Source organism: Lactuca serriola, chromosome 7 (genome assembly GCF_051521515.1).
Source record: "Lactuca serriola cultivar US96UC23 chromosome 7, Lser_US96UC23_V15, whole genome shotgun sequence".
In the NCBI taxonomy this organism is placed as follows: Eukaryota; Viridiplantae; Streptophyta; class Magnoliopsida; order Asterales; family Asteraceae; genus Lactuca; species Lactuca serriola.
In genome coordinates, this window is record NC_136414.1 from 103093171 (window position 1) to 103104914 (window position 11744).

The 11744-nt window shown below is 35.0% G+C and overlaps 1 protein-coding gene across 1 annotated transcript; it reads left to right on the forward strand.

Moving 5' to 3' along the window:
• The first annotated feature begins 9348 nt into the window (after window positions 1-9348).
• LOC145062225 (RNA binding protein) lies at window positions 9349-10311 on the forward strand. Its single transcript, XM_079009857.1, has one exon. It carries the CDS (start codon window positions 9521-9523, stop codon window positions 10082-10084), a length of 564 nt encoding a protein of 187 aa, XP_078865983.1. The 5' UTR covers window positions 9349-9520; the 3' UTR covers window positions 10085-10311.
• The last annotated feature ends 1433 nt before the right edge of the window (window positions 10312-11744 follow it).

Consider the following 11744-nt stretch of genomic DNA (forward strand, 5'->3'; position numbering starts at 1 on the left):
AGGTCATTTTTGACGCCCATTGTCTCTAAATTGACTAGCACTGATCTACAGGCGTTACAGAAAATTAGTGAATCGTCATTCACTTACCTTCAGATGTTCTGTAATTTAGGTTACGACATCCCTCTCCCAAGTTGTAGAGTATTGTGTTGGGTCCTAGACTTAATATCTCATTTGGGTGTTTTATTAAGGACTCAATCAATCAACTAATTTGAATTTTCTCCCGTTTTGTAGATGTCAAAGTATGACAACTATGGTCTTCCCAAATCCCTTGGAACAAGCTTTCCACATGAAGATGATATTCCACGATTTGATCAAGGAACAAGAGATCATGCTTCACTTCCTCCACCTCCTCCTATTATTCTCCCTAACCCACAAGTTCAAAGGCTTGAAAAGTTCAAGCTCACTCAAGCCCAGTTGGCGATGAAAGATGAAGATGGAAAACCCGTGTGTGCTCACGTCCTAGGGATGAAATCACACATCGATAGGTTGATAATGTTGGGTGCAACTTTCCTAAAGAAGTTGGCTGTAGACTGGGTTCTTCAGTCACTCCCTGAATCATATAATAAGTTCTTAAGAGAGTATTATATGATGGATCTTGACGTGATCCTCATTGACCTAACTTACATGCTTATTGTTGTTGAATCATAAATGATTTGGCAAAGTAATGGAGTATATTTGTCTGGTAATTCAACCAACCATGCTTCCGTGGTCGCTCTAGAAGAAGCCATCTATTTCTGCTGCCAAGAGAAGGGGCGTTGGATACAAATCTGCCCCAATCACCTGAGGAATTTAAGAGATGGGAGAGTCAAGGAGTATGGCTCTACTTTAGATAAAATCCACTATTTAATTCTATTAAGTTCCTATTCATTGATTCTTAATACATGATGTGATAAGATTACATTTGGATGTTTTTGCAGGATCGGAGAAAAGAGAGGAAGCTTGATGGAAGAGCAAGATGAGTCTGATCACGAAGAAATGGATTACGATCACATGGATTCGAAGACCAGATCTTTAGCTTATGAAGTTATGATAGATTTGTTAGGAATATTTGATTGCATAGTTTTTCAGTTGATTTTGCATTGTAAGGACATGTTTTCCGCTGCTTTTATAAACAAAATAATTTTTTTGTTTTGTCTTATATATATATATATATATATATATATATATATATATATCCTTGCAATAAAATCGTTGTGAAAAATTGATGTTTGTGTATTTCTATAAATGGATGTGATTCTTAGTTATTTTATTTATGGAAGTGTCGAATTTCTCTAAGTAAGGAAAGATTCACATTGCCCAAATTTCAATTGGAAAGAAGCTTGGAATCATATGATTTAAGTCATGTGATGTATGGAAATCTTAATACTTAGAAAATTTAAGACTAATTCCTTAACAAAGAGTCAAGTGAAGTACTAGAAGATTGGGTTCACAATGTTGTGCACTAGTTGAGTCCATCATAAATATCAACAAGATTATTCATCATATTTATTAAAAGATTAGTGAATATGATCATGCTTATAGGATTAATCATGGTTCTGAATCATTGAAAAGTGTTAATGAATGACAGAACGGATAAGAAGAATCAATGAAGGCAGAAAGATAAAAGGTATCTCCAATCTAAGAAGAAGAGAGGGTACTTTTGTATCATGTTTATGATCGTCTTAATGATTAAGAACCATATCACAATTGATCCTCTAAGGACATCTTAGTGCACTAGTATAGCTAAGAAGAGGAATCATAAATTGTTGAAATGGTTAAATCAAAAGGACGAGCCATACTTCGTTCCAAAAAATCAAGTCTTAGAGTCATACTCCAAGATTGTGAATTGAGTGACACATCTTAAGAAGGTCTAACACACTCATCAAATGTGAAGTAGAAAATTGTTTTTCTTACTCTTGCATGTTTGAAATTAGTAAGTTGTGATGTCTTGGAGAAGACAAAGACCAACTAAGACCAACTGTGTGTAGCGGTTTGTCTTGATATAGACACACACTAATTCTTGAATATTTGTTTTATCAAGAAATGTTTCTTGATAAGAGAATCTAATATGTCAAGATGTTAGTGGGAGTCTAAATGATCTTGAAAAGTTTCAAGAACTAATCAAGAGTAAACCAATTAAACATTAGCATACGACTTAAGGATTGTAGCCTATCGTGTTGACATATTCTTGTTTCTATGCAAATCCAGTTGAGTTGATTATGCATATGAGTTCTACGAGTTCTCAATAGAGTGCATAAGCCAAGCACCTTGTTCAATGAAAGTACATTGACTGGCATAGGTGAGCTGCTAAATAACTTGGAAGCAATGGTGGGACCCTTGATGGCAAGAAATTAAGTATGAACAAGTTCTGTCCATAAGAGTTTAGATCTGTCACAAACATTATGTAAATCACGGATTCCCAGGTATCCTATTGTAAGTATTTATATTGAATTTTAGAGAGGGACTCGGCGAGTAGACGCTCAGACTCGCTGAGTGGGATGGCACATCTTTTGGTCTGATTTAATGATGGACTCGGCGAGTCCGTGCTGTTAAATGAAACCCTAAATCTCAGGGCCCGAGCCCTATTTAAGGACCTTTATAGCCACCATTTGCGGCTACCAGACCCTTAAGAGAAACCCTAGAAGAGCTTGAGCGTTGTGTGAGGGAAGAAGCCATTATTTGACCTTTGTGGGTTGGTTTTTGCAAGAAGAAGGTGGTTCCAGCTTAGAGGAGGCCAAGGAGGTTTCATATCTGTGGATTTCAAGCAAAGGACATCATCCTTGAGGTAGCTTATCGATCCTTTTCTGTTTGTTAAAGAATCCATGGATATAGGATTTTCTATACCCTTTACTGGGTTGATTTGTTGGGAATATGGTCCCTTAACATGTTTAGACTTCAGATCTGGACACATAGTGGTCCAGAGAATGTTATCCATCTTGATTTATGATGAGTTATGGGGGAAATGGACTTAGGATGTTGTATTTGGGGCTATTTCTTCAAGTAAAGTTATTTGGACATTGCATGAGTATCAACATCAAACCTTTACGTGTTTATTGAGCTTGGGAAGGTTAGATCTATGGATTAGAGGAACATATCTGACCTCAGAAGGTCATCTGAGTTTGAGCATGGCGGCAACTCGCCGAGTCCATAAGTGGACTCGACGAGTCGAGTCGAGGTTGCCCCACGATTCGTGACAGGTGTAACCCGTCGAGTGGATGGATGACTCGATGAGCCAAGAGAGGCTGAAAGGATTCAGAGGACCCGCATGGACTCGCCGAGTCGCCCATGTGCACTCGACTAGTCGTGTCAAAGTTTGACCGTTGACTTTCGTTGACTTTAGGGTTCTGGTCAAGGCTGATTCAGGAGAGTTCAGGGAAGGGTAGAATCGCCTTCTACCCAATTTGTAGAGATGAGATCATGAGAGAATATTGATCAGGATGTTATTTGAATGATAGGGGAGGCTAAGTCGGGACATTTAGCACGAGAGTTTATCCGACTTCATTGAGGTGAGTCTTTTCACTATACTTTACCTAGAGTGCTAATTAGAGTTGTGTGACAGGGTATTTCGTATGCTTTTGCATGATGTGATTTCTATGTGATTTATGCTATGTATGTTACAGAGTTTTCAGAGTTAGGACCAGAAGGTCCACAGAGTTAGGGCCAGAGGGCCCACAGAGTTATGGGACTGGAGGGTCCAACGAAGACGCACTGACCAGAGGATCAAACAGAGTTATAGCCTCGACTGGCTAATATGTGTAGTGTGTGGTATTTTGGGGAACTCACTAAGCATTATGCTTATAGTGTTGTGTTATGTGTTTCAGGTACTAGTGAGGATTGCGGGAAGGCGTCGGCTTGATCCGTACACACATGAGGAGCTTTTACATTTTATGATCTTGGGATGTGATGTTATGAATTGATTATGTGATACAATGATATTTTTATAACAATTATGAATGAAGTGTGCTTTTAAAAATGTGAAAAACTATTTGAAAATTTTGAGTGTTACACATTATCTTATGATTATGGTTATAACAAATTCGTATGGATAGGAACACATGCACCATAAAATCTAAGTGTCTTAAGGTTTCTCTCCTTCATGAAAATGATTGTGAGGAAACGATTTCACTAAGAGAGATTTTAAGGAGATAGCGATTATGTAAATTGCATTCTCAAACTCGATTATGATTACGACATCCCTCTTCATAATTCGAATTGTGAGATTTGGCAATTAGTTTAAACATTTAAGACTTATTGCTATAAGTGCTGAAATTGTTTAGACACACATATAAGTTATCTAAGGAAAGGTGTATGAGGTTGAGAAGCTTAGATAAAGGCTTATCGAAGCATAGCGTATTAGAATTATGAACTTTGGAAGTCAATAAGTATTGTTTTTTAGAAGTCCAAATGTTTTCTGAATACGTGTCAAAGCTAGTGGGAGCATAAATGTTATACTGGTATGGAGATAATTATCATGTTTGTGGGAGCATGATTATTATTTTAAATGTTGCAAGTTGACAATATTAATTATAGAAAAAACAAAAGTTTCACCTTGCAAAGTTACAGAGGTTAAAAAATTGTTTTTGCTATAATTAAGGGAGAGAATGTTATAGTTTGTTTCCAATCTAAAAGCTTAGATCGATAAATTTTAATTGAATTTAGTCAAGGATATATTTATTAATTGCATTCTCAAAGTTCGATTATGATTACGACATCCTTCTTCATAGTTCGAATTTTGAGAAACCGGAAAATAGAAATATTATGGCAATATTATAGCAAGAAACTAGTAAAGTATCATGTTTTCATTATGAATCGGATCTCATACGCTTCAGGTATAGGATCGATTGCATATGCTGTAATATTCGATCGTTCTAAAATTTCCAAATGCCTAGGGCATTTAGAGGGAAAAAGGGAATAGAACCGAATTTGACTAAAATAATTAAACAACTGTCAAGGACAATCTAAGGTTCGCTAATGATTGGTCGCTTGTGGGAAGTTGGAAGCATAGTAACGAATGGACCATAATGGCATTATTATGACTAGATATGATTCTATTATGTTTTCGTATGGCAAATATGGAAATGTTTCCATATTGGGAGTTGGATATCGAGAATCTATGTCTAGATTATAAACTTTTATGTAAGAAGAATGTTTAAAGGAATGTACTTTGAATGTGAGACTTCACATCTATGTAATTGTCTTGTAACAATCTCCAATAGAGCACTTTGTAATTTTATTAGCAAAGTCTTGGTGACTTTGGCGCTGTGATATTACGAAAGGATCGTTGCATAAAATGTTAGAATCTAACATATTCTAGTAGAATTTGTATTCTTACACTAATTGATTAAGATTAGGAATTGTGAAATGAGCATCATTGGAAATCTGTTCATTTGATCTATTTCACAAAGTAAAGACCATAGGTAAACATAGTGTGCATGCTTGGTGCATGGGACATCTGTTGTTATAATTCAAGTAAGAAGTTGATTACCCGAAACAACAAATAATGAGTAATCAATATGGTGATTAAATAAAAGGTGTTTTATTTATACTCAAAAGTTTGGGGCCATATAGGATTAGTATTATTCTTGTGTGTTTACTTTGCATGTTTTGACTTCCTGAATAATAATATTATTCAAACCCTCCACAGTCGCTCATACTTTGGAAGTAGGTATGAAAGAAGACTGTCATGAATCCATTTGTAGATTTACTAAAGCGTTTAGACATAGCACAAGTTTGCTACAGAGTTCATGAGTGCTGCTATAAGATTAGAGTATTGTATTAAACCCACACTCACTTGGATAGCTTCATGGATTTTATCATGAGTGATTGGTGAGATGATATCATCTTGTATTCTTGAAACCGAGATGTGTGAGTTGTATTCTACAAGTCAGTTGCACATTGATAATATGTAAACGCACCAGTAATTTGGTGTTATAAAACATATTGTTGTGTGTGATTTATGAGTAGGTACAAGTGAGCATTCAAGTCGAAGTTTATCTGAACCTTTTACCCAAAGTGGGATAAAAGCGATATATGTGGGCCCCTCAATGATTTATTGATGACACCCTAAGCGCTTGGCCAAGCCGGGACTAAGTTGATGTGTTCAATTGTAGTCTGTTGTCATTCGTTATAAATCGGAAATCGGGAAACAACACATGAACAGAGAGTATGATTAAAATTCATGTCTCAGTTCATACGATATCTAGAATGGAGGAATATATGATCCCTTATCTAAAGGACAAGTTGCTGATAAGATTAGAGTTCGACAGCGTCTTTGAGAGCTACGAATGCTAATCGGATTGTACTTACATTATAGTTACTAGACTTATCAAAGTGGGAGACTGTTGGATTAGTGTCTAAGCCCGTAACTATATTTGGTATGTACTTGACCTGGTTGTGCATGGTCCTTTTGGGGTGCCTTGACCAAAGGAACTTAATAGGATGATTTTTGGAGAAAGAGGATTTATTATGATTTATTAATATATTATATGAATAATATATTAAAGGAGAAATCATATTGTTTAATTAATATTAGTCAATAATTAATTAAGAATTAGTTTTGTGACTAAAAGACATTAATTAAACTTAGGGGGCTGGAATTGTAATTATAAGATAATTGCAATTGGGCTATAGATCACCTTGGAACATAGGTTGGATGAATTCTATGGGAAGCCCATAAGGAATTCGTCCAAGGGGTGTTCTAAAGGGAGCCCATGGGCTGCTTGGAGCCTAAGCAATCAAATTAGGGTTTCCTTGTTTGATAACCCTAATGACCTAGCTATATAAAGACCCCTATGTCCCCAAAAACATGGGGAACTCTTTTGGTAGAACCCTAGGACGTTTTTGGTGTTCCTCCTCCTTCTCATTAGTCACTCTCTTGCTATTGGTGTTTGTAAACCATTAGAGGAGTGACATTTGTGACACTAAGCTCCAAGGAGAGAAGATTGAAGAGATTCAAGCCATTCTACAAGAGTTAATCATCTAGATCTGTTCTTACATGTCAATTTCGAAATTAGTATGCTAGATCTATGGTTTATAAGTCTTGGATGAATTGCATGTACAATAGAGAAACCTAGATCCAAGCTTTAGGGTTTGTATGAGCACATAAGATGTTCTTATGTATGAAACCCATTAGAGATAACATTGATAACTTCCTTACCAAAAACACATCGCACCATCTTTAATTCGTCTTTATCTTTGTAGCATGTGAAGAATGTTGAAGCTTGAGGAAGGTTTATACTTGTGAATTTAATATAAAAAGAGAAATATTAATGTAGAAGGAAACATGCAAGTGAAATGACTGTAATGCTCTCAGATGAGGAGTACACCATAGTTATTAAGGGTACAAAAGTGTTTTTGTCCTTAATAAGGACAACTTTTATAAGGGTTTCAAACTTATGGACCATCTTTACAAAAATTTCCTGATTAGGACCAAATGTGGTATTTTTGCCAAATACAAAAGACCATTTATGTAGTTTTGTGTTTTACATAAGGGATCCCTTAAAACAATGGCATTTTTATTTATTTTTATCCGTAATATTAATATTACAAGATGTTTGAGAGGGTTTTCAATCAACTTATTAACTTTTTGAAAAAACCAAAAATTTTTGAGTTTTTTTTAAAAATATTTTTTACATTAAAAAGTTATTTCCCCCTTCTCATATAAATAGTCCATGTTTTCTTTTTAGTTTGTCCCAAAATAATAATCTATTTCTAAAAATAAATATTACTTTTACCAAAATACCCCTTATTATTAGTTAAACTACCATTAAATTAAATATAACTACCATAAAATTAAATACAACAAAAAGATACAATTATCATTTTATTTAATAAAGTTAGTGGTAATTAATGTTTCTTTATTTTTTTTTCTTGTTTGCGGACAGTAATTTTAAAACCAATGGAGTAATATTTACCGACAAAAATACAAAAATGGTTCATGTGGTTGGCAAAATTATGTGGTTTCGGTCGTGCATCAGTGGGCCAATTTTGGATATTTTTAGTGACTTTGGTTCCTATCAGCTTAAAAAGACGATTATACACTTTATATTTGTTTTTTCTTTTAATTTTTTATATTTATATTAATATTTTTAATGAATTAAAAACAAAAGGCCCACCATCCCTCTCTCCTCCTGCTATCTTCTTTCTAACTCTTTTCAAAACACACACTTAACACTATCAAGAACATATACCCACAATCTCAAGAACACCTCCAGCTTGAAAAGACGATTCACCGCCACCACCATCCGTCGCCAACCACCTCCATTTTCTCCACCGTAATCCCACATATCTCCTTACTTAACCTGTTGCACAATCGATATTCTAGGTTTGCTCTTCAAGAACAATCGAATTTATGGGTTTGCTTCTAGAACTAAAATTGATTTCTGAATCTAAAAAAGCTTATGAGCAATGGGTTTTCATGAACAATTGATTTCTGAAAAATCGATTTCACCTGTGTATTTTCATATAATTTCTAAGTTTAGGGATTGAGTTAGAAGAATAGTGGAGGAACAAACCCTTTTGCTTTATCAGAGGTACTAGCGCTCATCTGGTTGTTGTTCTTTAAGGATTTCTGAAAGTGGTCACCGGAATCGAAATGCCGTTCACATTGAAAGGGGTATCAGGCCCGATTCTCATTCAACATTTCAAAATTTCAATTAAATCCAAGATACGCACATGTTTCCTCCATCGTCTCTGGTCACTCTCTATCCTTCCCAGTCAAATACGAATTCGTAGCCATACCTCTGACGCCAATCTCTTTCAGTCTCATATGCTCCATACTTCGTCTCTTACTGCTCACAGTCGCACCATCTCTTTGTCTTTCTACTCCGGTGGACAGCTGCAGGCAAGCGACGATCTTTTACTCCTCCGTGCCTCTAACCTCCATCTGTCACTCACTCACAAGAAGCCCGCTTAGAATCTAACTTTTGTTCAGATCAGTTTTACACTTTCGCTTTAATGCTTTTGGTATTCTCTCATTCCAGTGTGGAAGTGTTACTTTGTGTTAATTGCTAGCGGGTTGTGTGTTTTTGGTCAGCTGGGTTCATCGATTTGCTTTGCTTGTTTCGATTATTTTGAGTTTCATTTTAATGTGGGTTGTTACATGGATATTGTTAAGAGAGACTTTTTTAATTAAAATAATAATAAATTAATTAAAAGAAAATAAAAAAGAATTATCTAACGGCATATTCATAATTTTAGATTGGCATATTCATAATTTTAGATTGGGTATGTGGACCAAAACTGAACAAAGTATTCAAAATTGAATCACCAAAACTTTTGGACCAAAACCATCAAATGTTGCCAACAAAGGACTATTTTTGCAATTTTGTCAATATTTACCAAACATTTTATAATTTTTTTTAACGGCCAAACACCCCTTGATATCTTTATAGTTTATGTTATCATAAAGACATAAACTCAAACCTAATTCTCAGCTTCTCGCCGTCTTCGTCTTCCAAAACCCTCGCCGTGTTCTTTTCAAAAACCCTCCTCTCCTTAACTCTCCCTGCTTCTTTCTTTCATTTGAATCACCTCTACAGAGATGAGGCCATTAGACGAAGCCGAGACGACTCAAGTATTCGAGAAGCTATTCAAATTCACAGGCAACAATCTCAAGAACCTCGTCGATTCTCCATCACACGAAGGCCCAGATCAAAACCCAGGTCGCTATTGCTTCCGTCTCCACAAGAACAGAGTCTATTACGTCTCGGAGTCACTAGTCAAACGCGCCACCAACGTGAAGCGAGAAAACCTCGTCGCCATGGGGACCAACATCGGCAAATTCACAAAAAGCGGCAAGTTCCATCTCACGATTCAGGCCTTGAATCTGTTGGCTGCTAATGCGAAGCATAAAGTGTGGCTAAAACCCACTTCGGAGATGTCGTTCTTGTACGGGAACGATGTCGTGAAAGGTGGGTTAGGCAGGATTACTGATAACATCAATGCGTATGATGGGGTGGTTGTGTTTTCTATGTCGGATTTGCCTTTGGGATTTGGGATTGCTGCGAAATCGACTCAGGATTGCAGGAAGATGGACCCTAATGGGCTTGTGGTTATTCGCCAGGCTGATACTGGGGAGTATTTGAGGAATCAAGACGACCTTTGAAGAAGAATTAAGAGCCCAATGTTTGGTAAGTGCGAGTTATTGGGCATTGTTTGTATGTGCTACCTCATGATTATGATATGAACTTGATAAAAAGTTATTATCTTGATTTAGTTTTGCAAGTTAGTCACTTTTTTTTGGGTATCAAATGAGTTTTGTAGTTGAGTATCTAATTAACAATTATGGATTATGATATTGTTGATGATTAATGGTATGGTCGTATAAGTCAAGATTCGTTTCAATTCTATACAAAATTATGGGATTTTCTTGCTTCAGTTACATTGCAAAATGAGATAGAACATATGGATATGATTGTAGCAAAATGTTTTTCTTTCCTTTTGGTGGTTGAGACTTGAGTTTGGGTTTCTTGAATCATTTGTGTAGTATGTGTTTGTGTATGAGTTTGCTTATTAGGTGAGAACTTAGAACCGTGATCTTATTGTTTATTACCTGCGTTTGTATTCATATGCTTTGATTCATGAGCTGTTGGGAGAAGGGTTCTCTCAAATGTGAAAGTTTTGCTTTAATTCACAATCATTTATGTATTGTGCTCCTTTATTTGCACTTATTCTCCAATAAGTAATAGAAGTTTTTAAATGAGTGTTTTTTAAGTACCCCTTTGTTATGTTATGACATGACAAAACAACATACGATAAGAGAGGACAGGAGTGATTAGAAGGGTTTGTAACACACGTGCATTGGATTAACACTATTTTGAATTTTTTATGTCATTTAAGGTGTTGAATAAGTCATTATTTATTGCATATGCATTGTTCCAGATTATGGGTTCAGGAGTCTCTAGTTATATGTTTATGGGTATAATGAGAATGTGACTATCTCTAGTTATAAATAAGTCATTATTTATAGACTGATTCCATGTTGACAAATAGATATAATAAAATGTGTATTTGTTGGAAAATATGTTTGAGTTGTTAAAAGTTGGGAAATAGTTTATAAGCATGTTGAGCACAGAGCGTTTGGAAGCATTTGAGAGCTTCTAGCGTTTGTTGCTTTTTATTATTCGGTTTGGTTTGGGTTTCGGTTGCTATTTCCCCTATTTTGTTGAACCAAACAATAGTAAAATAATATATAATTTTCATTTATATCATTTTATAAAATATGTTTCGATTTTTCTTAATAAAGTTTATACCTTTATATCATATTCTTTGTGATGGTTTTAATTAGTTTGTTAATTTTGTCTTTATCACTTCTTCAAACGTATATTCTTTTCAATTCATATCTTTTTTTAATCATATTTTTAATTTGTTTGTTAATTTTGTCTTTTATCACTCCTTCAAACGTATATTCTTTTCAATTCATATCTTTTTTTAATCGTAGCTTGTCACTCTAGACTTTCCATTTAACAAAATTGTGTAACGATCAAACAATATAAGAACAAAATTTTGTTTGATGACCAAACAATATAAAGAATGATAAGTTTCACAAATTTTCTTTTAATATTTTGGATGTTAAAAAATTGATTAAACTGAACCGAACAAATTGATAATTGACTAAACTGACCAAATAGAAATCAAAAATGGATTATTGGAGAAATATTACATAACCAACTAGATTTTGAAGGTTCCTAAAATATTGATGACTATCTTGAATTAATAGATAGTCGATTAAACTGACCAACTAGAAATAAATCAAAAGGGGATTA

Coding starts and splice junctions, on each gene's coding strand:
- LOC145062225 (XM_079009857.1), top strand. CDS start 9,521: ATGAGGCCATTAGACGAAGCCGAGACGACTCAAGTATTCGAGAAGCTA.